This window comes from Misgurnus anguillicaudatus, chromosome 9 (genome assembly GCF_027580225.2).
Source record: "Misgurnus anguillicaudatus chromosome 9, ASM2758022v2, whole genome shotgun sequence".
Lineage (NCBI taxonomy): Eukaryota > Metazoa > Chordata > Actinopteri > Cypriniformes > Cobitidae > Misgurnus > Misgurnus anguillicaudatus.
This window is the reverse complement of record NC_073345.2, coordinates 15,641,377-15,665,679: the sequence shown is the minus strand read 5'-3', so window position 1 is coordinate 15,665,679 and position 24,303 is coordinate 15,641,377. Positions and strand designations below refer to the sequence as shown.

Genomic DNA, 24,303 nt, shown 5'->3' with positions numbered 1-24,303 from the left:
ATTGCATCCTGGATTGTAATGTAAATATCATAGACAAAGTAAAAGAAAGGTAAATACGTGAACAACGCATCTGAATACAGGGAACTATATGCAAGATAATCGCCGTCATTTATAAAGAACATCGCATTTATGTATGAATCAAGAGTTTATATAAAAAATTGCCTTAAAGGGGAATCGAACCCGGGTCGCCCGTGTCATAGGTTCGTGTCACTAAAGACTGTACCACAGAGTCACATAATAGAAGCTGCTCTCTACATTCCTTAAGTAAGCCTCCAGCAAAATCATGTTAGAAACAAATTGTGTGGAGGAAGTGACGTATGCCGTAAAGCAGTCGAATTTCGTAGTTTTTTTTGTGCTCTAGTTACTACCAGAAACCCTAAGTTTTCAAATACGAGTAAAGGCGATACAGACCCCGTCAGGCTATGGTAGACATGTCATTCAACCTATTTAAAGTCGATGTACTACCACAAGGGTCTTGAAAATTTATTATGAAGGTTGAAAAATTACATGGTGTCACTTTAAGTAGTTATTTTGCATCAAAAGTTTGGTGAGTAATTATAATTATATAGCTGAAATTATACAACCTGATTCATTTTGAGATACTGTGGAAAGCTGTACATTGCGTCAGTGTCCTGACCACCCTGCGTGGGTTTATTTTATAATAACAACTAACTGACTTTTAAAAATCCTTTATCTACAGATAGATGCTGGTTTAGGGATAGATGAATGAGAATGACTGTTGGTGAATTAACTGCTAAGCAGAATTCAGTTGGAGTGTCACTTAATATTCAGAAAAATATGTAAATTATTATGCATTTGAATATCAAAAGACACTTCAGGCTAGACCAGTGTTTGCTCGAGTAAAACAATTTTTTTTTATACAAGTTACTTCCCTGTTAACAGTTAACAGGCATTTCTACATTTTAGAGTCAGTACTGCAATGCATGTGTATTTAAGCTAGTTACGTATTATTGTGTCTGCTGTTTGCCATGTCAACTCACAAAACAGGTCACGTTGTGAACACCCTACTGGATACAGTATAATGAAAGTCTTTTAAAAAGATTTGGGTGTGTTTGTGCTTTGTATTATGTTTAGTGTGTATGTTTGTGTTTGTTCAATAAGGTTATCTTCTCCCTTAGGTCAGCTTGTGGTGTGTACGCTGTGTTCCTGTGTCATGCAGACAAAGCAGATCTGGTTGTTTTCTGCACACCTGCTCCCCCTAGTGGCCAGACTTTGCCTCGTGCCCCTGGAGACCATCGTCTTCATCAATCGATTTGCTATGATCTTTACTGGTCTGGAGGTGCTTTACTTTCTGGCCTCCAACCTGCTGGTGCCATACAATCTGGCCAAAACTGCTTACAGAGAGCTGGCGCAGGTATGACTTCACGTTGTTTGGTTATAATACTTCTTAGGGCTGCACGATAACAGGGCAAACGATAATCACGGTTATTTTGTTTAAACTTTTGAGCGTTTTAACTTTTTAAGTGAAGAATTCTATTCTGGTATTTTTATTACACTTTACAAGACCATGATATGCCTTTATACTTACAATGACCCTTTTTTGGTAACTAACGTAACGTATGTAGTTCTGCACTTGTTCATTCAAGGTGAATGACAAATTAGAGGCTTTCACATCAGATGCTATCCGTCATCAATTTCGTTTACTCTGTCTCTGCCTATAACAACAAACAAACACATTGCTTGATTTTAGACCGTCTGTTTTGGGCTTGGTCTTTTCACATCATTACCGCAACAGATTTTTATCAATTAACCGTGAGGCGCACATATCGCAATAAATAATAATATCATAATAAAAATACATAATATCATAATAAAAATACAATTAATTATGCAGCCCTAATACTTTTTATTTTTATTTTAAATAAACATTTTTTTGTTCAAGCTCAGTAATGCCTTAACCTTTCAGGTAAATTGTTCAACACAGTTGAGTTGGTTTTAATGGATTAGTTTACCTAATAATAAGTGTCATCATTACTCACCCTAATAATGTTTTACAATGTATGACTTTGTTCAATCTTCTGTGGAATTCGTCTTTTTTGTTTTATTTTTAATGCAGTAAGAGTGAACTGGGAATGTAGGTTTTAGGCTTCAAAAAAATAGATCATTTTGCAAGATGAAAACAACACTGGTAACTAAGCAAGCACTCAGTTTTTTAACACAAGCATTACAACCAAACATTTAGAACAAACATATTTAAGACATAGTTATATATGTGAATAAAAAAAAACTGAAACAGGAAGTGCTTTTGGACTTTTTGGTTTACGTCTGATGCCTGATGAAGATCATACGATCAAAACGTTGCTTCTAAAAGATATTATTAGATATATATTTGTCCTTCATTGTCTTCTCCTATACACCTACTTATGGTTTACATCTAGCAAAATGGTGTACATGTTAAATATTGACATATGAAGAGCTCAGATGCAAAACCAGCTTAGTGCGTCTGACATGTTTCTTGTAAATGAGCCTTTTCATTAACTCTTTCCCCCCACCAAGGTTGCCAGCCAGCACCAACATTTTTTATGATTTTCACAAAAGTTTAATGCATTCCAAAAAATGTTTTCTTTAACCCTTTAATGTCATTATCTCATTTTTGACATGTGAAATGTGACATTTACCGGCTTTTGAATCTGAGGTTTTCATATATTTTAATTTTGTAAGTAATTAACAATTAAAGCTGACATAACACAAGACGTTTTTGCCAATCTAATGTTAATCTTGCTTATATATAGAGTAGTATTTCATCATTCATATGTCCAAAGAGTCTTTCGTTTTGTCAGATTTATAAACGAAAAAAAAACAGCCTTTCCGATTTTTGGCGTAAAAGGTCGAACACTTGAAGGCGTGCGGTAGGCGGATCTGAAGAGTTACGAGTACGCGCAGCTTCGGATACTACTTTTGGAATTACAGCCGACATAGATGGAATTCAAACTTTAAAAAACTTTTTTTTTAAATAACCAGCCTTACATTATAAATATGATCCAGAATCGGATACTTAGTCAGTAATGGACGAACAGGAACAATAGCAGCAACGATTACAGCACGACGTCTCTATCAGGTAATTAATCCTTGCTTGTTTATCCGCTATTTTAATAAAAAAGCAACATAATCCAGGTTTTAACTGCATTTGCCCGTTTTAAAAGGTGTAAATGTTGTAAATGCAGTACAAAGTGCTGTTGTTGGTGTTGTTTACATTGTAATCGCGCATACGTGCATGTAATCAAAACACGTGAGATTTTGAATTACTTATGCCTGTGGTTGTGACTCCTAAATGGGATTTTTAAAGTTTTGACCGCTCCAATAGTTGTAAAAACGTGTAAAATCCGGCGTCAAACTGAGCCTTGTTTGTAAAGCAATCCTCTCTGAAATACAGCCAGGGAACAACCAAACTCATTTGCAATTACGTTGCAGTCCGGAAAAAAATGAACTGCATCCACTGTTGTCTTAAGACAGGGAAAGCTAAATAAGGTTTTCTTCTCCTTAAATCCAAAAACACTAAAACAAAGTTGTCGCGTGCTGTGCAGTGATACCGGTGGCGGTGACTTCTATTCGACGGAGCAATGCTAATGCGCGTTTTCGCTCTCACTTGACGTGCAGAGCCAGTGTGCTTTTCTGAGGGTAAAGGCCCATAAAAGGAATATGGGGTCAATCAGTCGTAACTGATACCCCCATTTGAAAAAAAACTTTCCGAAACTTGTAGGAAAAGGAGGCGTGAGTTTGGCTCAGAAATTCTCTGTTACAAGCTCAACTGCTTTTTTGACACTTTGCTTATGTTTAGCATGAGGACTACAACTCTTAAACTGTGTTAATAAGTCAGAATGCATGAAATAGCATTAAACCTCCCCTTTAAACAAAATTGTGAAAGAAATGTGATTTTAATGTTTTTTTTTACTAAAAGTTTGTTTTATTTTCTAGTCTTGCGACTTCTGAAAATGCAATAGTGTTAAAGCAACACTATGTAGTTTCCATGTAAAAATGACTTACAGCTCCCCCATGTGGTTAAAAGCGCAACAGTGCCTGGTATCAGACACTCTTCTGCAGGCAGGGGAAGGGGCGGGGCTGTGTTTCCTACCCTCCACCGCCACATTCAGAGTGTGCTTGTAGCAGCTAGGAGGCTGCTCAGGTTGCAGCAACAGTACAATTTGTCCAGTTAAAAGTTGTTCTATCACTGAAATAATTTTAGAGACATTATTTAAAGGTAAAAAACTACATAGTGTTGCTTTAATACTCAAGTAGCACAGAATTAAGCAAATATTTTTCATTTACCAAATAAAAAAATAGCAAAACTACCATATTTTCCGGACTATAAGTCGCTCCGGAGTACAAGTCGTCGCATCATTCAAAAATGCATTTTGAAGAGGAAAAAACAAATATAAGTCACACTGGAATATACGTCACGTTTATTTAGAAAATTATTTCACAAAATCCAAGCCGAAGAACAGACATTTTTTCTGGAAAGGCAAGTTATTCAACTAAACAATAGACAGAACAGCAGGCTAAATGGGTGTCCGTACATGTTAAAGTAACATAAACAGTTATTTACACGATACACTACAGAACATACCTGGGAGGCTGAATAGGCTAAATTAACACAACAAGCCAAATCAAGTTTAAAAAGGTCCCAAAGTCTTTCCGCATCACTGAATTCATTAAATTACATAAATTCAGGAGCAGCATAGAGCAGATGGTAATGGTTTCTCTTGGTTCATATGAATTAATTTTGACTTATAAGTCGCACCTGACTTCAAGTTCCAGGACCCACCAAACTATGAAAAAAGTTTGACTTATAATCCCGAAAATACGGTATTTAAACACACCACATCAGCTTTATAAGTCACATTACGCAGTGTTTTTTTTGCATTGTTTTGCTGGATTGTAGCAGTTTTCAATCCAGCTTGTATAAAATTATATCAGCAGATTTGCACCTAACTATGTATAAGTAGAAATATTTCTTAACTTATTTTTAAGCTTTTTCAAATACTTTTATTGTAATGGCAGATGCACGGTGCTGAATGCATGAACCTTCTGTATGACATCGGCTGATTTCTCTGTTTTGTTTTCTTGTGTTATGCAGGTGGTGGAGGTGTATGGTTTGCTGGCTCTAGGCATGTCTCTGTGGAATCAGCTGGTTCTGCCTGTGCTCTTTATGTGCTTCTGGCTGGTGCTGTTCGCTTTGCAGATCTACACCTACTTCAGCACGCGTGACCAGCCGCCCTCCCGTGAGAGGCTGATCTTCCTCTTCCTTACTAGGTCAGTCAACACGCATATCACAGGCCTGTAGATTCATTGTTAACATAATTTAACTCCTTGTTTTCTTACCTTTGTGGGACTGGCTTTGTCGAGTTTTTATTTTATTTTTGGTCACTCGGCTGAAATCTAAAGCAGCAGATAGTTTGACTATGTGAAGAAAAACTTTGGCTCTGTTCCAAAAGAACTAACAACCAAAACCTTTCTAAGAGTAGCACATGATGGATGACTTGTTTGTCACTTTTAAAGGTTTAAGGTCACAGGCAGTTATAGTGTCATTCTAGTAGTGTGTTAACCTCTAGGACACACCCTGACTAGTCACAGCAGATACGTCAGATTTTATTGTGTGTGTGGATATGTTTGTAATGACGTGTTTAATACAACAAAAGTGTGTGATGACTATTGCATGCTCTACAAAGAAAAAGTAACAAAGAAAAAAAGACAATTTTGTCTAGGGCTGCATAACAACTAATCGCAACTGGTTGTTTGCAGAATGGGAGTTTTTGTTTGCATCATATATGTGTGTGTATTGATGTGTTTCTTTGTTCGGTCGAGAGGAAATTATGGGTTTTTTTTTTTGAAAGCATTGCAGGATTTTTCTCATTTGAGGGACTTTAGTGGAGCCCAACACTTGATACTTGGCTCAACACTTAAAAATTTTTTTCAACGGAGTTTCAAAGGATTATAAACGACCCCAAACGAGGTCTTATATAGGGAAACGATTGTCATTTTTGACAAGAAAAATAAAAAAATATGCACTTTTAAACCACAACTTCACGTCTAGGTCCGGTTGTGATGCGCCAGCGTGACCCCACGCAATACGTCATCACGTCAAGAGGTCACAGAGGACGAACGCGAAAACTCCGCCCCAGTGTTTACAAGTGTTGAGAAAGAGGACCATTCCTACGTTGTTGTATGTCGAATGATTCTAACTAATGTCTTTGTGTCAGTTTATTGTTTACAATGGTCCGCAAATGTGCGTTTTATATTTGTAACACGTGACCTCTCTGCGTCACTACGCGTTTGCGTGGGGTCACGCTGGCGTATCACAGGATCGGACCTGGGCGAGAGGTTGTGGTTTGAAGGTGGATGTTTTTTATTTTTCTTGTCAAGAGTGATAATCGTTTCGCTAGTTAAGACCCTTATGCCTCGTTTGGGATCGTTTGTGGTCCTTTGAGGCTCCGTTGAGAAAACTGTTGAGTGTTGGGTTGAGTATTGAATGTTGGGCTTTATTGGTCCATTGGGGTGAGAGAAATCCTGCAATGTTTTCCTCAAAAAACATAGTTTCTTCTCGACTGAACAAAGAAAGACATCAACATTTTGGATGACATGGTGGTGAGTGGATTATCTGGATTTTTCTTTTGGGAAAATGGACTATTCCTTTAAGAAATACTTTCATGTGTATATACATTCTTCTATTTATATGTAATTTATATTATACTGTATATAAATATAAATACTTAAATACACACATTTGTTTCTTAAAATTACACGTGTGTGTATTTATATATAGTTATATAATTATTATACACAATGCACACACATATATGATGTAAACGGGGGCTTTTGTTTTGCAAACGATTGGTTGCGATTGGTTGTTATGCAGCCCTAATTCTGTCATCATTTACTTACCCTCAGGTTGTTTCGCACCTGTATACATTTCTTTGCTCTGCTGAACACAAATGAAGATAATTTGATAAATGCTAATTAATTATTTTTACCTACTATGGAAGTCAATGGTGCCCCAGATCTACTTGGTTACAACATTCTTCAAAATATCTTCCTTTGTATTGTAACGAGGAGGTGTATACAGGTGTGAAACAATTTGAGGGTGAATAAATGATGACACACTTAAAAACAAATTGTGAACTATCCCTTTAACTAAAGTGTATACATATACATTTAGTTTTAATAAATAAAAAATTGTGAGCATTAGTTATGTCTCCACTGAGCAGTGCTATTTATGTGCCACATTTAAATGACCATTAATAGAGTTGCTGGCCATTAAGAGAGTCTCAGATTTATAAGGTTTCATTTCGCTTAGGACTGAGACGAGAAACTAACTGCCTATGTAGACTGTGAAACCGCTTAGCAAGCTTTGGAGCAGAGTCCACCTGTAGTCGATCATTTTATCACTCTAAACTCATATTTGAGCATCATTATAGCATTATAAAGTTTTTCCTGTGTCAGTAATTTCATAATTTTCTTCTATTTCTTCAAAACAGCTTGAATGTAACTCCACGCCATTGCCTCATTTAGTATATGCAGACCTATCAATATGCGAGTAAAACACCTAAGTAAAATCGTATCAAATTTTCAAAATGTTAAGAGTCCACAAACATGATGAAAAAAAATTAGGCGATTTAACACGTTTGTTCCTATAGTGTATGGAGTACCACTATGTGGTAATGACAGCACACCATACACCACCATTAAAGGAATGGTCTACTCATTTTCAGTGTTGAAGTGTGTTGTTGCCTTGACTGGGAATTGTTGATGCATCCCTCTATCATCTGTGTGCGTGCACGTAAGGGCTGGAGCGCGCTGCGACGCTTCGATAGCGTTTGGCTTGGCCCCATTCCTTTAACTTCACAAACAACGCAAGTCTTCACTGACAACACAGGACATCTTGTGTTCGGAGATCTAGAGATGTCTCTCGCAGCCAAGCGTGTAAACAAACAAGTAAAAAAAACTGTAAACAAATATGGCGAACAACAGGCGTAAAGAAAAAGCATTAATACATGGACTGCTTTTTACATCTTTGATGTCCATCTGTAGTTGTTATGGTTTCGTCTTACATCAGCTCGCGTTCTGATTGGGTATCTTTTCGTTCCACGTGACAATCTGCGTTGTGTTTTTATCCTCGGGGTTCATGTTATATATTTGCGATCGAAGCGGCTCAACGTGCTTCCAAGCAGAGTCAGACGCTCTTAATACACTGTGCACCAAAGGAAAATCTAATAAGATAATCGGTTCATTCACGAAAATGATCGGGACTTTACCTAGGATTGCCATAAGGGGACAAATCGGCCCAAATTCAGCCCAACTTTCTTGCCTCTACTTAATCGCATTGCTTAGCCCTTCAAAAGTTAGTTGCGCATGTGCCATGATGGATTTTCTATTTACATGGTGGAACTTGTAAGCAGAAAACTGTAAGCGGAGGTAGAGGACCACCAGTTCAAGATTGATGTTAAAAAAGTTTGGGTTGTTTTTTTATTTATTGAAATGGTTATTTTTGTAATAAAAGCTTTGGTTATTTTTAAAAGTCGTTTTTTCAGTCATGGAGTAATAAGTAAAATCAGCAGGGTGTTATTTGCTGAAAATGTATGGATATATTATACAATGCATATGTGAACTGCGCATTTACCACGCTAATTCTTTTATTGTTGATGTTAACAGGGTAGAGCATTCACCGTGCACATGTGAGCAGCACTTGTGAGCATCACAGAAGCAGAGCTGAAGCAGCAGTTCTGCGAATGTTTTAACGCCAAGTCTGCATGCATACGTGATATCTATGGCTCGAACTAATGATCCTCTTGCTCAGCTGTGATATAATTGGTTATATGTTTGTGACATAAAAAAACATAGACGTATAAACAACAATATAACTTGATTTTAACCACGGGGGAATTTTAGGTGTTTGTAAAAGTAGATGTAAAGGTGCAGCGCTGCATAGCATAGTATATAGTGACTGAAAAAATTAGACGTTTGTGTCTTTTTTGCAGTATGGCGGAGTGCTGTAGTACACCATACTCTCTGCTGGGTCTGGTCTTCACTGTATCTTTTGTGGCGCTGGGCGTCCTTACCCTCTGCAAGTTCTACCTGCAGGGCTACAGAGCTTTTATGAATGACAATACCATGCACAGGTGAGAAATCAATATATTAGAAGTTGTTGAAATGGATGACTTGGATCAAATAATAGGTAACACTTTATACTTGATAAAAGGTTGTATATGTTAACATTAACATTAACATGAACTAACAATGAGCAATATGGTTTTTCAGCATGTATTATTCTTTATTAATGTTAGTTGATGCCAATACAGTTATTCATGTTAGTTCAATGTGCAATAAATAATGTTAACAGTTAAAACTTTTGATTTTAAAAATGTATATAAAAATATTATTCTAATGTGGTAAATAAAAAAGTAAATAATAAAAAAATGAATGTGTGCCCATTAGCTTTTGAATGGGAGTGTGCAACATTTCTGTTGTTTTAGTGTTTGTAGAAGATACAATACTTCACAAAATCTCATCCTTCATGGGCTTTTTTCATTTCCAGGGGCATGACTGAGGGCATCACACTCTTGATCTTGGCTGTTCAGACCGGTCTCATTGAGCTGCAGGTCATTCACAGAGCCTTCCTCCTCAGCATCATCCTCTTCATCGTGGTGGCTTCCATTCTGCAGTCAATGCTGGAGATTGCTGACCCCATAGTTCTGGCACTTGGGGCATCCAGAGACAAGTAAGACCCATTGCTGCAACATTCACATTGCAATGCTGAATAACATGAAAGTGTATCATTTGCAGGAAACTTTTCTGCGGACTTGTAGGGTAAACCTTTCTGCATGTCTTTGTTCTTGTAGGAGCCTGTGGAAACACTTCAGAGCTGTGAGTCTGTGTCTGTTCCTGCTGGTCTTCCCTGCTTATATGGCTTACATGATCTGTCAGTTCTTCCGCATGGACTTCTGGCTGCTCATAATCATCTCCTCCAGCATCCTCACCTCACTTCAGGTACACACGTAAACGCAACAGATAGAAACTATGGCCGTGTCATGTTTGGTTTACAGATACAGTGGCACAACATCAATTCATTTGATGGTTTGAAGTGAATTAGCATTTTCCATTGCATTGTACCCCACGGTTTGGGTCAGGTCAGCTTACTTTTGCTGGCTTTTCCACTGGGTGCTGTACGTAGTAGCCAATACTTTTTTTTGTACAACCTTGGTTGGGGTTCCGAGCTGATGCCAAATCATGACATGAAAACACTGTAGATCACTGATTGGTCTGAGAGAATCGTCACTACCAGCGTCATTGCGATAATATAAAAGATTAGCTTTACCTTCGTGCTAGCTTGTGCTGTCTCGAGTAAACCTGTTGTCATCTGTGCTTTGGTGTAAGATCCCAAACTTGTGATGAAAAACATCCACAGGTTAAGTAAAAGGGACAACCTACCAGTTTTTTTCCAGACTTGCAGTTTAAATGCAACTTAAATAAGGTTCAGCGGAGCACGTCGACTGACGCCACACTGTCTTTGTACAGAAACTGTCATGTGAGACAGAGGTAGTAATAAAAAAGACATGCAAACATCTATTTCTGGTGGTCAATTTTAATTTTGTGGCGGACTGATAAATAAATGAATGTATGGGGGATGTTTAGCATTCCAACAAAGCTCTCACTTGTATGATGTCACAGCAGTAGGCAGCACAAATATTATGACACGCCTATAATCTCTCCCAATCCGAAGTGTTACTAAACTTGATGGAAAAGCTAACCAAGCCAAAGTGAGGTGAGCTGACCTGACTCGACCTAAACTGTGGGGTACTATGCAATGGAAAAGCGACATTAGATTCTTAAAGGATTATTCCCGAAAATCCCAAGTCATACAAGATGTTGATGTCTTTCTTTGTTCAGTTTAGAAGAAATAAAAGTTTTTCCGTGGAAAACATTCCAGGATTTTTCTTCATATAGTGGACCTCAACCGCTTACAACTTCAATGCAGCTTCAAAGGGCTCTAAACGATCCTAACCAAGGAATAAAGGGCCGTTCACATTATAACGATAACGCTAACTATAACTATAAAATATTTTGAAAATTGTTTCATATTAAAGACAAAAACGTAGTTCACATCATGACTACAACGATAACGAAACAACAAACGATGTCGTTGGGATCACTTTCGAAGTGACTTTTTTCCCCACCTGATGAACGATAAGCCATTGACAGCCAATCAAATCTATTTGAATTTCAAATGCACATGCACTTCAAATGACAGTGGAAAAGCTCAATGTGGAGGTCTATAACATTAAATTACCTCAGGTATCCAGCGCTGATGCCAGCGCTGATGCAGTTGCTGTACTACGTAATGCTTTTTTCCTACCACACTGATTACGCCAAAAGGTATTAACTTTTTAGATTACACAAACTAGGTTCTAGAAAACAAGAAACAGCGTGTTGAGGACATCTGCTGGTTACCCGCTGTGTAAATGCAAGAAGAACGGAATATTTACATATTCAGTGACATGTAAACAATTGCAAAAGTTTTTATTACAAGAAATATCCAATAAAAGTTAATGTCATTAAAGGCAAGTATTTGTGCGAGTGCCCCGTGCGTGAGCGAATTAGCATAAAGTTATCGTTATAATGTGGACGCTAATATAGTCATCGTTATAGTTAACGTTATAGTTATTGTTATAATGTGAACGGCCCTTAAGGCTCTTATCTAGCGAAACGATCGCAAAATAATGTACTTTTTAACCACAACTTCTCGTTTTGCACGGCATTACATATGTGAAACGCACACTTGCGGACCATTTATATAAACTGACACAAAGACATGAACTAGTTTCATTCCACATACAACAACGTCGAAAAGGTCCTCTTTCTCCAAACTTGTTAACACTGGAGCGGTAGTTTCACATACGTCATACATGACCTTTCGACGTGATAACATAAGATGCTCATCACACAGCTAGCACAAGATAAGAAGTTGTGGTTTAAAAGTACATATTTTTATTTAAAATGACGATCATTTCGCTTTATAGACCATTTCATAGGACGCACGTGTGGTGACGCGATAAGCGTCTGGTCCGACTTTTACTTCCGGTTTCAGTTTTTTAATGGTCTGACTATTTGCTAAACTGAACTCTGGAACAAATACCTCATCGAAAATAACAAATGTTTTGGTTTCCTAGGTACCCTACGTATGTTTTTTTTGCTTGTTATATAAATAAACTATGTTTAAAGTACTTTGTTGTATTTATTCTTAGCGGAGTTTACCGGAAGTTACGTGTGGACCGCGACAGCCGCTTGTTTATGTTGTTACTGCTGAAACCGTCTCCCTTATGCCTTGGTTGGGATCGTTTAGAGCCATTTGAAGCTTCATTAAAACTGTAATTTTAAACTGCATTGAAACTGTTGAGGTCCACTATATGGAGAAAAATCATGGAATGTTTTCCTCAAAAAACTTAATTTCTACTAACTGAACAAAGAAAGACATAAACAGCTTGGATGACAAGAGATTTTCATTAAAAAAGCAGATAAGATGCATTTTAGTTTTATTTACTTTCTGGTATATCTTTTTCAGGTTCTTGGCACGCTTCTCATCTACGTGCTCTTCATGGTGGAGGAGTTTCGTAAAACTCCAGTTGAGAACATGGATGAAGTTATCTACTGTGTCAACGGGACCTATCGACTTCTGGAGTTTCTGGTGGCAGTATGTGTGGTGGCCTATGGCGTTTCTGAAACCCTGTTTGGGGAATGGACTGTAATGGGCTCCACCATCATCCTGGTTCACTCTTATTATAACGTGTGGCTAAGAGCACAACTGGGCTGGCAGAGCTTCCTGTTGCGCAGAGATGCAGTCCACAAGATCCAAAACATGCCCACAGCTTCAACATTACAACTACAGCAGCATAATGATATCTGTTCCATCTGCTTTCAGGTAATAAGGTGTTAAAGTGACATCCAAATTAATGTCTCATAATCAAATGATAAGATTATAAGCATGAAAGTCTGAAATACCGTTAAATTTGCACATTGCTTCATACCTCTAACATTTTCACATCCCTTCTTCAACTGTAGGATATGAAGTGCGCTGTCATCACACCCTGCAGCCACTTCTTCCACGCCACCTGTCTGAAGAAGTGGCTATATGTACAGGAGACCTGTCCGCTCTGTCACGGCCAGCTCAAAAACCAGCTACAGGCACCCAGCGCTCCGGGTGCTGCAACGCAAGACGCTACACCAGCCAATCAGAATCCAGCACAGGTGGAGGCGGAGCAGGGCGAACCACAGGCAGAGCTGCTGAACGAAGAGGACACTGAAAATAACTCAACTGAGAGTTTGCAATCCCCATCCAAAGAATGTGATGCATCAGGAAAAGAGAGTAGCACCGGTCCATCTGGTGATCTGGATGGCGAGGCTTCATGGTCTACGTCAGCTTGTCTACGTCATGAGCAAAGTGCAGCGCTATAATAGTTAGGTCACACCATACACCTTCAAATTGCTTACAGCGAGGACTACTATTAGTAGATGGTTCAAGGGTTAGTTCAGTGTAATTCTGACACCTTGTTTGACACGTCTCTCTAGGAGATTAAAGCAGGAGGTTCAGAGTGCTCTTTTTTACGTGAATGAGCTTTAAACAGTCATTATCCTCTCAAGCACCATTTGCGGATGTCAGGGCTTTGTGACATCATTCACCATTTGAATGTATGGTATTTCAGAGCTATGTTGGAAAGAAAATAACTTCAGAGGTATTTAGCATACGAGTCTTAAAGACTGCTTTAGTGTTATCATTTTGGAGCTCGAAATAATCCCTGTCACTGTTCGCTGTTCCGCTAAACAACTTCACGGATGCATCGACTTTGATCGTATTTTGTATGATCTGTTTACATTGTTGCAGGTCGAGACATTTCATTTTTTATTGGTCAAAAATCATTTTCATGCGTCCAACCAAAACATGAACTTGGAGATAATATACTATTCATGCTTCATAAGCTGTACATGATCTATTTAGTTTGTTGGAAATAAGAAATGCGCGTATTTAAAATGGTACCTGTCCCTTTAAATAAGCTACTGGAGAGACCCCCCCTTAAAAAAGGGAAACTGAAAATATGTTATTTAAAGTGCCATTGCACCCGGTCATTATGTTTTATCACAGTGAGCTTCCTTTTATTACCCCAAATTTTAAAAGGATGTTTGACACCAGGCTTTCTCATCCTATATATTTTTGTCACGTGTCAAAAATCATGTTAAAGTTGTCGTAGCGTGAACTTGTCAGTTTGGCAGTTTGCTTGATTCTTAGAAGTGAACATCTTAACAAGCATATTGCAGACTGTTTAGACTAAATCTATTTTCTGGTTTTAACAGATGAATATTTAGTAATTAGACAATCACATACAAACATTTTAGGATGGATGCTCCATTTAAAGGGGTAGCTCACCCAAAAATGAAAATTCTCAAAAATCATATGTATTACAAACCTGTATATATTTATTTATTCTGATGATCACAAAAGAAGACATTTTTAAGAATGTACCCAAACCGATCTCGAGCACCATTCACTTCCATAGTATTCTTTATTTCCTACTATGGAAGGGAATGGTGCTCATGACAAACTTTATTTAAATATATTCTCTTGTGTTCTGAATAAAGACATTTATACAGGTTTGTAACAACATGAGGGTAAGTAAATGATAAGAAAATTGTATATTTGGGTGAACTATCCCTTTAAGATCATTTTATGAGTGTTTGTTTCAGCGTATAGCTTACAGGTTGAATCTCACCAAAACGCGTCAAGGTTATATTTCACCCCAAAATTAAATAAAAATTGTATTGTGATAATTTCTTGACAATTAATCACAGCCAATTACTGCAATTCATTACCTTTTGAAATTTAAATCATGCTGCATTAATATGATTTTAATATTATGTGCTTTAAATGTCAAGCAAAAGTATCATTTTATTTCGGGGTGAAATTTTGTAGCAGTTTCTGAAATGTTTATGCGATTCAAATTTAAGCGTTGCTGTGGACTAAAACCGACATTGAAAGCAGACATAGTTTCACCATCATTTTCTTAGCTGTCACTCCATTTCGTTTGCCAGAGATGTCATGCCATGCTATGTGTTTGCACTAATATTTATAGTGAATAATAGTGTATACTCTGTTATTTCCTTGTTGGGCTCTACAAATGTTGAGCAAATGAAGTATAGCTCGATATTAATGTTTGTACATATACAGGCAAATATATTCCTTTGTATATTCATGTTTTTGATATGCCATACAGTGTTAAAGCAGCAGTGAACCTTATGAAGTGTCTGTGATCGTGTGAACACTGGGATGAGTGGGATTGATCTAAGGACACCGAGTGTGTTTGTGCTGATCTTCCTTTAAGTGACTTATTTAAAATGGCACGTTTGTGTGGATGAATACATTCAATGTATGAGCAAACATAAATGCCATTTGAAAAGCAGCTCTGTACTTGATGATTTTTGCACAATTTTTTTTGAAAGTAAATAAAATGGCAATGCAGCTAGAACAGACTCGAGAGTGTTTTCTTGTTTTTAACGATCTGTTTAAGCTGGTGTTGAATTTTACAGCTTAATGATACAATAAGATGTTTAATTATGATTCCTCTTTTAAAGGGCACATTTTACAGGATGTAAAATAAATCTTTGGTGTCCCCCTAGTGTGTATGTGAAGTTTTAGCTCAAAATACCATATAGATAATTTATTATATCATTATTAAAATTGTCACTTTGGGCAAAAATGTGCCGTTTTTGGGTGTGTCCTTTAAAATACAAATTAGTTGATCTCTGCACTAAATGGCAGTGCCGTGATTGGATAGTGCAGATTAAAGGGGCTGTATTATCCCCTTCTGACATCACAAGGGGGGGGGGGCAAATTTCAAGACTTATTTTTTCAAATGCTTGCAGAGAATGGTTTACCACAACTAAGTTATTGGGTTGTTCTTTTTCACATTTTCTAGGTTGATACAAGCTCTGGGGACCCAATTATAGCACTTAAAAATGGAAAGTCAGATTTTCATAATAAATCTCCTTTAAAGGCGAGGTGCATGATTTTTTAAAAACACTTTGGAAAAGGGAGTCAGGCTGAGTACCAAAACACACTTCCCAATCATTCCCAATCAGTATCCAATCAGCAGTAAGCGGCGTGTCTACTAACCGACATCGTTGCCTGGGTTGTGTATGTGTGGGGTGGGTCTATCAAAAGAAGGTCAAGATTTTATTGGGGTAGGGGGTGTGTTTGTTTAGGTGATTTCAAATGTCAACATTGGCTTTTAGAGATCATGCACCCTGCCTTTAATATCAATCAAAATTATTTTTTCCCACACCTACTTTTTACCTTTATTTACATTTGTGTATTTGACAAAGTGACTTCAAGCTATTTTAATTGTATGTTGTAAGCATTAGTAGTGCCATGCCTAGGGTGGCCATTCGTGCCAGTTCCGCCGGACACGTCCCGAACATGTTTTCGGGTTCGTTCTCCGGAAGTCGCGTTGGTCGACCGCATACGTCATCAAGGTTTAATATTTCGGGTTTCATTTCAGAAAAGCAACCGTTACATTTCAAGGTAAGAATGAAACTACAATGATTGTATGTCTTAAAAGAAATGAATCTTAATTTCTAATGTATTTTAACTGAAATGTGAGAACCTCGATGACGTATGCGGTCGAGCAATGCGACTTCCGGAGAACGCACCCGAAAACATGTTCTGGAAGTGTCCGGCGGAACTGGCACAAATGGCCACCCTAGCCATGCCCTAGTAACTGAGTTACAAGATATTTACAATTTTGATCACACATAGTTACTGATTATGATCATATTTTAAAAAATAGACAAAAAAATAAGTTAAAATTCCCTTATTTTAAGTACCACGACGTTCATAAAATCCTGCATACTGGATATGGGGGTTTTAGAAAAGGCTGAATTCCAGATAGAGGTAATCAAATAGGATGAAAAAATACAAGCAGATTTACATTCGCAAACGTATAAAATGGTTTATGGTGTTTCAATGGTATCTCAATTTTAATCAATGTGTATCTTTAAGTCACTGGTAACTGAACTACAGGAATTGACTACTGACTAAAGTTTTGAGTAATGACGGTCTTTTCAGTTGTTTACAAACTGTTGTTACTCTCACATACAAAATGAGGTACTTCAAAAGCGCAATTAATTTGTTTCCCCCTCAAGGTTCAGTGATAAAAGAAGCACAAAATGTAATGCAGCATTGCTTGATTGGTTTTGAGTAATACTATTCTGTTGTAATCTTAGGTCTGAACACGCGATGGCACTCGTGTATAATGTTTTGATAGGGCGGGCGTGACTCGTATTGAACTGAAAGCGCAACATTTTGTATTTGACAAATGTCAAGATTAGGAAAAAATAATAAAATGTAACTTAATATTTATTTTGGCCGGGTAGTCGATAAAGAGCTAAATTAATATTAAATGTAGGCTATTTAATTTTATTGGGGCATATTAATAATTTACAAAAATAAGGGTATGCGTCTAAATAACGCTATAGTGACAAAAGTGAAAGTTGATCTTTATTATTATTGTTATTATTATTAATGTTGTTATTATTATGATGATGATTGCCATTTTTAAATGTATAATCCATATCATTATGTGTTTAAATAGCTTGTTTAATTAGGCTAATGTTTACATATTGTAAATATATTGGATCTTTTTCATTTAATTAATGGTTAGGAATATTATACATTAATATTCCGCAATAATCAAATTTTGGATACTTTTTAAAATTTTCATAGTGATGTCGTCAAGAAAACGGCTATTAAATAAGTATGACAGGGTTACCTGTTGAGTGAACATTAATAATAATAATAACAATAATAATTATAATTATTATTATTATTGTTGTTGTTATTATATGTTATAAAATTTGAGGACAAGCTAAATCTGTTTTAAATCAGCCCCTCACTGGGGATGCTGTGATTTGTGTGTTAGTTGCATGATCGTGAGTTTATTTCTCGTAGCGTGGGAGAGCACATACGGGGACAAACTATAAATACAGAGACCCATGGGTCCAGTGCACGCGGCTGCATAAATGTCAGTTACAGCTACAGCTTAGATAAATAAAATGGTTACAGTAAAAGATGTTTTCGCGCCGTCTCTGTGTTTATTTAAGCCAGATACGAGTGGGATCAAATCTCTTCGGGGTCTGTTTGTTTTTTGATGGGTTGTATATAGACTAATATATACAAACTAGCCGATTGTAATGGATAACTTATTTAAATATTTGTAACTTTATGTCCACAGATGTAAACTTATCCTTTATTATATCACGACCATTACAAAGAATACAATTTCGATTGTTTAATCAACACAGATGTCTGCACGTACTTGGAAAATGAAATAAACAGCCAAAATATAGGATTCAACACAACTGATATCAAATTTTACATTTTTCCCACAAAAAAGTGTCAAGACCGTCCAAAATATCTGAAATATTACATGCGTTTGATAAGCTATATTTTTAATTTATTTTATTTTTTCGATTAAGACTGTATATAGCAAGACGATACGTATTAATTTGCATAAGTCTTGAGAGCTGTACAAAACACAATAAACATGTTGGGCGTACTGACATTTCTCAGCCACCATCTGAAGTTGTTTTAGAAACATTTTCCGGTTTGAAAATACGCTTTTTGACGTAGCATTTAACCTCACGTGAAATAAATTTCGTCTGTTTTATTATCTTGTCCAGATGTCAAACAAATTACATATTGACACGCATTTAAAAATTTGCTATATTAGTAAAGTTTGTGTAGCCTACCCAATAAATGCATTAATTGAACAAAAATAAGCAAAACTTTGATGAATAAAGACAAACTTCATTTTTTTTATTTTAGTGATTAATTTAACTAACCTGTTTGGTCAAGTAAATACCTCAGATATTGCTTCATACGTATTGAATTAAAAATTATAAAAGTATAATGTTTATCTCGGATATCTATAGCAGTCATTGTCTCCGTCTAAATTTTATCAATGTAGCCTAAATCTTATCAAGCGTAATTGTCATTCGTTGCGTCGAATCACAAAATAAATGTGAGGACACTCAATAAACAGTGGGAATAAATTCTGTCAGTAGTTTTTGTTATCTCAAGTACATTTTACCCCTTTACACTTGAACAAGGCATAGCGTTTTATTATCAACCCGGCAATTACTACATGAAGTCCAACGAAGATAACCAGATGGATCGATACAGACTCAATTTTCCAGAGGTTTATCTGTAGCGTCTAACTCCAATCAGGCTCCTTTAACGCTCAAGTAATGGCTTCTGACAAACTGATGGAGAGGATGGAGGAGAGAGAAAGAGAGGGATGGTGTTTAATATGTAAGGAGGAGATGGCAGCGCTGGTTGGGCGGATTTGACGATGGTTTTGCATTTGGACCGCCTCTCCTGGTCCCTCCTTCAAGCCTCTGGGGCTGGTGTGCTCGTGTTTAGTTTCCACTCTTTAGTCAAAGGAAGGATTGATTCCTTTGGGAAGGGACACAAATCACTTCAATTTGAACAAGTGGGGCATTGCCGCTCCAAGGATCTAACCACTTCTTGATTTACACACTTTTGCGTTTTTTCTGCTTAAGAAAGATCAGAAGAGGTAAAAGGAGAATCGAAGAAAAAGTTGTTAGGGGATGATGACATTTGATATTAGATCTGCTTGATCGTTCTGTGTTTCTACAACTGACACACCAGGAAACATTACCAGCACCGTGAAGACATATTTGGAAACAGACTTGTTTTTTATTCCTTGAGCATTTTGTGGTCTTTTTTGCGTCTTGGTGACACCTGGATCTGTGTCCAAACTCTTTTCAATCTGTGCGCCGAGCTGTCAGATCTCTCTCTCTCTCTCTCTCTTTTACGCACGGGAGGTGGGCACCTGAGAACATCATCGCGCACCAACGGGACGGGACTGTGAAAGATCCCGTTTACATGTTTGGAATTCAGGAGAGCATCCAAAGGAGTGGGAGTACTTTGAAAGAGGAGCCCATTGGAGCCGGCATGAACGCAGTCCGAACATGGATGCAAGGTGCCGGGGTGCTGGATGCGAACACGGCCGCGCAGAGGTAAGGGACTCCGGGGCTGCGTCTTCAGCCCCAGCGTGATAACTCCCACGGATCGTGGACTGATCATACTGCTGGCGTTTGTTTTGGGAAAACTCTATTTGGATTTTTCAGGATTAAGCCTTTTATTCGCCTTTATTTGTCGTTAAGTGAGCTTTGATATAGGCTCCTTTGGATGCAAAGTTTTTCTTTTGCATGCCGTCCCATATCTATGTCTTAAGACATCTGGACAGGCTGGCTTTTTGGATATGAATAGTAGCTAATGATAAAAAAAAGTCTCATAATAATGCTAAATGTAATTTATTCACAGGTTAAATCTTTTTCACAAATGAAATGCTTTGGTTGTTTCATTTACTTCTGTTAATCAGTGGATAACCAACTAACAACATGGGCCAATTATACATCCATTATATTTTTAAATGCACATTCTCATTTAATATCTAAAAGGATGTTTTAACATGGATCCCTTTTTGCGTGCTTTACCCGCAGTGGAGTGGGGTTGGCCAGGGCGCACTTCGAGAAACAGCCGCCCTCAAACCTTCGCAAATCCAACTTCTTCCACTTCGTTTTAGCCCTTTATGATCGGCAAGGACAACCAGTAGAAATTGAGAGAACCTCTTTTGTTGGATTTGTGGAAAAAGAGAAGGTAAGTCTCTTAAGTGAAGATCAAAACATTATAACATTGATTAAAAAAAAATCACGATATAGCTAAATTACTTGTACACACACATACTTTCAAATATAGGCCTATAAAAGTTGCATATACATTTTATGTTAACAATGATCTTATACATTTTAAATAATATATGTGTGACAGTAATCATATAAATACATAATTGATGTGATTATACGGGGATCTAGAAATGTGTTTTAATTGGAAAGTTATTTCAAATATGGTAAATATTTACGATTCAATTTCCACAGAAAAGTGGTAAAAATTTTAAAGTTTCTATTTACGTATGAAAAACTTTTAATCTAAATTTAAATTATTTTATCTTTACTAAATGTACTTAGTATTTACTTGTTTTACTAATTTACTTATTTACATTTAATGTTATTGTTATGCATTTAAATGCACAAATATGAATTATTATTATATAGTGTTATCAGTCAAACAACACATTTAACATACATTAATTTAAAGTAGGTAATTTTAACATCACAAAACATTACATTTAATTTGCCCTTAAACATAAAATGCAGTTTATTGGATAATTCGTTTTGTTGCGGTGCTAATTTGGTTCTTGTATGATTCACACAAAAATACAGCTGGTACTAAAATGAATTATATGCTTATATGATACTATATAATTTTAATCTGTGGATCCGAACGTTGCCATTTTGCAAGCGTTTGTAAACTGTTTATAAAGTCTTTTGTTTTGAAACCTATTGTAATATTATTTTTATGCCCAGGAGACTAGTGGAGAAAAGACAAACAATGGAATACATTACAGACTGCAACTTCTTTTCAGCAACGGTAAGACATTTTCATATTTGCGCACCCAGCTTGAGTTTGCGCACTTTACCGATGCGGGACATTGATCGTGATTTGCATTTAAGTCGACAAAAATAGCAGCAGCAGGTGCCGTCATGACAGATCTCAATTTTACGAAGATTGACAGTGATTTAAATCATTGACTAAATCGATTAAGTTTGTTTCTGTCTAAACAATTAAACTTAATCAGTGATGGACTCAGCAACAAACATTTATCGTTTGTTTCTTCAAATCGCATCATGAGTCGTCAAATCCGTCATCTCAATTTGTTTAATTGTGAAGCATTTATAATTCATTCAAGATTTAATTTTTTTTAAACCTATTTCCGATCAATATATAGGTTATTAATAGTTAATGTATGTACATTTGTTTTTCTGTAAATTAATCATGTTCATTGGTGAATAATCTGACAGTCTTTTGTCGTTTCTACATAACTAGCTGTAAAAATATGTATTTATGAATCCAATGAACTATGCGCTGTCTGTATATTCTCAAATAATTATTTAAAACTTTATAATTTAATTTAAATATTGCTAATAAATTGTATTTAAGGACAGGTGTTTAGCTATTAAACTTATAAATTATAGATGTTGTTATGTTTCTGCTGTCTTCCTTCAAAGGCTGAGCTGGTTATTTAGTTTATTGTTAATAGGCCTTCAATTGTGTTAATATTACATTACAAGTAAACTGGTGCTTGTGTTTTTTTAAGGCACTTGCTTGGTGCAAATAGCAATTCATTGAAATGACTCTTTTTAATTAGCCTATTCAGATTGAACATGTTATTATTAAAGAGAATGAAAAGCAAACGGCCTTTCCCCCCTGATTTCAATTGTCTCTGTGTTACAGGAATCAGAACAGAGCAGGATTTTTATGTAAGGCTAATTGACTCCATGACTAAACAGGTAAGGGTTCATTTTGTATGTTACATCACCATCTGCGCATGTCACCAGAGGCTAATTCAAACATGTTGGGGCATCAAGACATGCTAAAGGTTACTGTTTTTGCCCAGCGAAATGAATCTCGCAGTGAAATGTACATAAATGTGTGCGCGTATCTGTGTACTCCCATGGGTAGTGTCACATTTTAACATGCCCAGTGAAAACGGCCTCATTAGATGTCCTGTGGCCTCTTTTGGACGTTGTGTCCTGGACGGATTGTGCAGTGGTACTGAAGTGTGTATTTTTAGTGGACCATGTTTTTACTTCCACAAATAGTGAATTTTGCTTATCACAGTCGCCTTGTTATTTTTACAAACCCAACCATCCCCCTTTTTACTCCAGACACACAAACGAACGCGTTTATAAGTAAGGGATGGAGATTGTCCCATTATACTCTTTTTTCCACACACTCATATTCATGCAAATATTTGTGTTGCTTATTGGTACAGATGGTACAGATGTCATGCTTGGCTGCCTCTTGAACCTTGACTTGTTTCATTTCTAGTATGTACAATACGGTAGATCTACAGTATTAGTGTTGCCTGTTTCCTGTTGCCTGTTTGATTTTATCTGTCACTAAAGACATGTGTGGCCCTGGGCTAGTGTCTGGGTTCAGCTTGGATGGTTTATAAATAGCGTCACATTCTAGAGACAGAAAACGCTGACCCCAGATCAGAAAATGCAAGGGTTAGCGATTAGCTTTTGAGAATTTTCACAGAGAGTTGTTCAAACAGTTCATTCGATTCCCGTTGCAAGCTGAGAAAGGATCCATGCTAAGTTCTTTACACTACGCTAACGGTCGCTAACTTACCTGCGGGCGCCATCTCCTTCTCGCTCCTAAGTTGTGTTGCGGGAACATCAAAGCACGTTAAACCCCAGTAGCTGGCACTTTGACAGTGCAAGTATGGCAGTATGTAGAAGAGCTGTTGTTTCTTAACTATCTGCTTTGCTATGCTTCGTGGGAGGACATGGCACTTTCGAGCGAAGTGTCGCTACAGCGCTGTTTATCAGTGTCAAGTAAAAAGTAATCACCCAGACGCCTCGGCTTCCCCCTCACACAAACGTTTGTAGTTGTTTGCCGGCAGTTTTTCTGTCAGTCTCCTCAGAATATATTTAGATCTTGTATTCATTATTTTTTCGCAGGTAATAAAACACATGTAGTCACAAGGAATTTGACTGTGATCCTCCTTGCTGTTATATTGTGTGCAAGCTATGCTTAAATGACTCACTTATGGGATACGTTCAGAACTACACATCATACCTGAGATAGGGGAATGGTAGTCAGAAGATATCAAATCCATTATAACGCGACAAAGTCATCCCATAACAGCTCACGGTCAACTTTTGCGGGTGATATATGTACTGCACTCACAGCTTGGTCGGCATGTGTCTTTGATTTTGTCAGATGAATGAGAGAAGGCCTGAGATCAGATGTGGTTTGGCTCAGGGGCAGTTGGACTTGTTGAGGTGTTGAAATGAGACCTGGATACGGGCTGACCACAAGACAGCTACAGGTGTTTCCGCCCATGTTGTGGCTCTGGGTCTCTCAGATTGATGAGTGTGTAGTTTTGGGAACGGAGCTCGGGTGAGCAATCTTCTCTGCTACTCCTTTGCAGTCATAATCAGGTTACAGACAACCTGAGTAATCTTTTGTGATGTTGTATAGCCTATCCCCGACGGCTATCACACGGGTATGCAAGGTGCTAGTTATGGTTGTGCGGCTAGTAAGTTAGCAGAGCTTTTCAAGTACAGTCCTGTGATTCAAGATTGTTA

General features: G+C 37.2%; 2 protein-coding genes across 3 annotated transcripts in view; both read left to right on the top strand.

Annotated features, from left to right (window-relative positions):
• Nucleotides 1-15,527, top strand: part of rnf145b (ring finger protein 145b) — a 33,610-nt gene extending 18,083 nt beyond the window's left edge. Inside the window, exons 5-11 of the mRNA XM_055179805.2 lie at nt 1,140-1,375; nt 5,096-5,271; nt 8,994-9,134; nt 9,551-9,733; nt 9,855-10,002; nt 12,575-12,931; nt 13,072-15,527. Coding sequence (XP_055035780.2) covers nt 1,140-1,375; nt 5,096-5,271; nt 8,994-9,134; nt 9,551-9,733; nt 9,855-10,002; nt 12,575-12,931; nt 13,072-13,464 — 1,634 coding nt within the window. The 3' untranslated portion in view covers nt 13,465-15,527. The remainder of the gene's footprint in view (nt 1-1,139; nt 1,376-5,095; nt 5,272-8,993; nt 9,135-9,550; nt 9,734-9,854; nt 10,003-12,574; nt 12,932-13,071) is intronic.
• A 3,932-nt stretch (nt 15,528-19,459) lies between these two features.
• Nucleotides 19,460-24,303, top strand: part of ebf1b (EBF transcription factor 1b) — a 139,509-nt gene continuing 134,665 nt past the window's right edge. Inside the window, exons 1-4 of one of the 2 annotated variants that reach the window (XM_073871167.1) lie at nt 19,460-20,100; nt 20,587-20,743; nt 21,511-21,574; nt 22,439-22,494. In XM_073871167.1, the coding sequence (XP_073727268.1) occupies nt 19,967-20,100; nt 20,587-20,743; nt 21,511-21,574; nt 22,439-22,494 (411 nt within the window). In that variant the 5' untranslated portion in view covers nt 19,460-19,966. The remainder of the gene's footprint in view (nt 20,101-20,586; nt 20,744-21,510; nt 21,575-22,438; nt 22,495-24,303) is intronic. The other variant, XM_073871166.1, reaches the window with a different exon arrangement.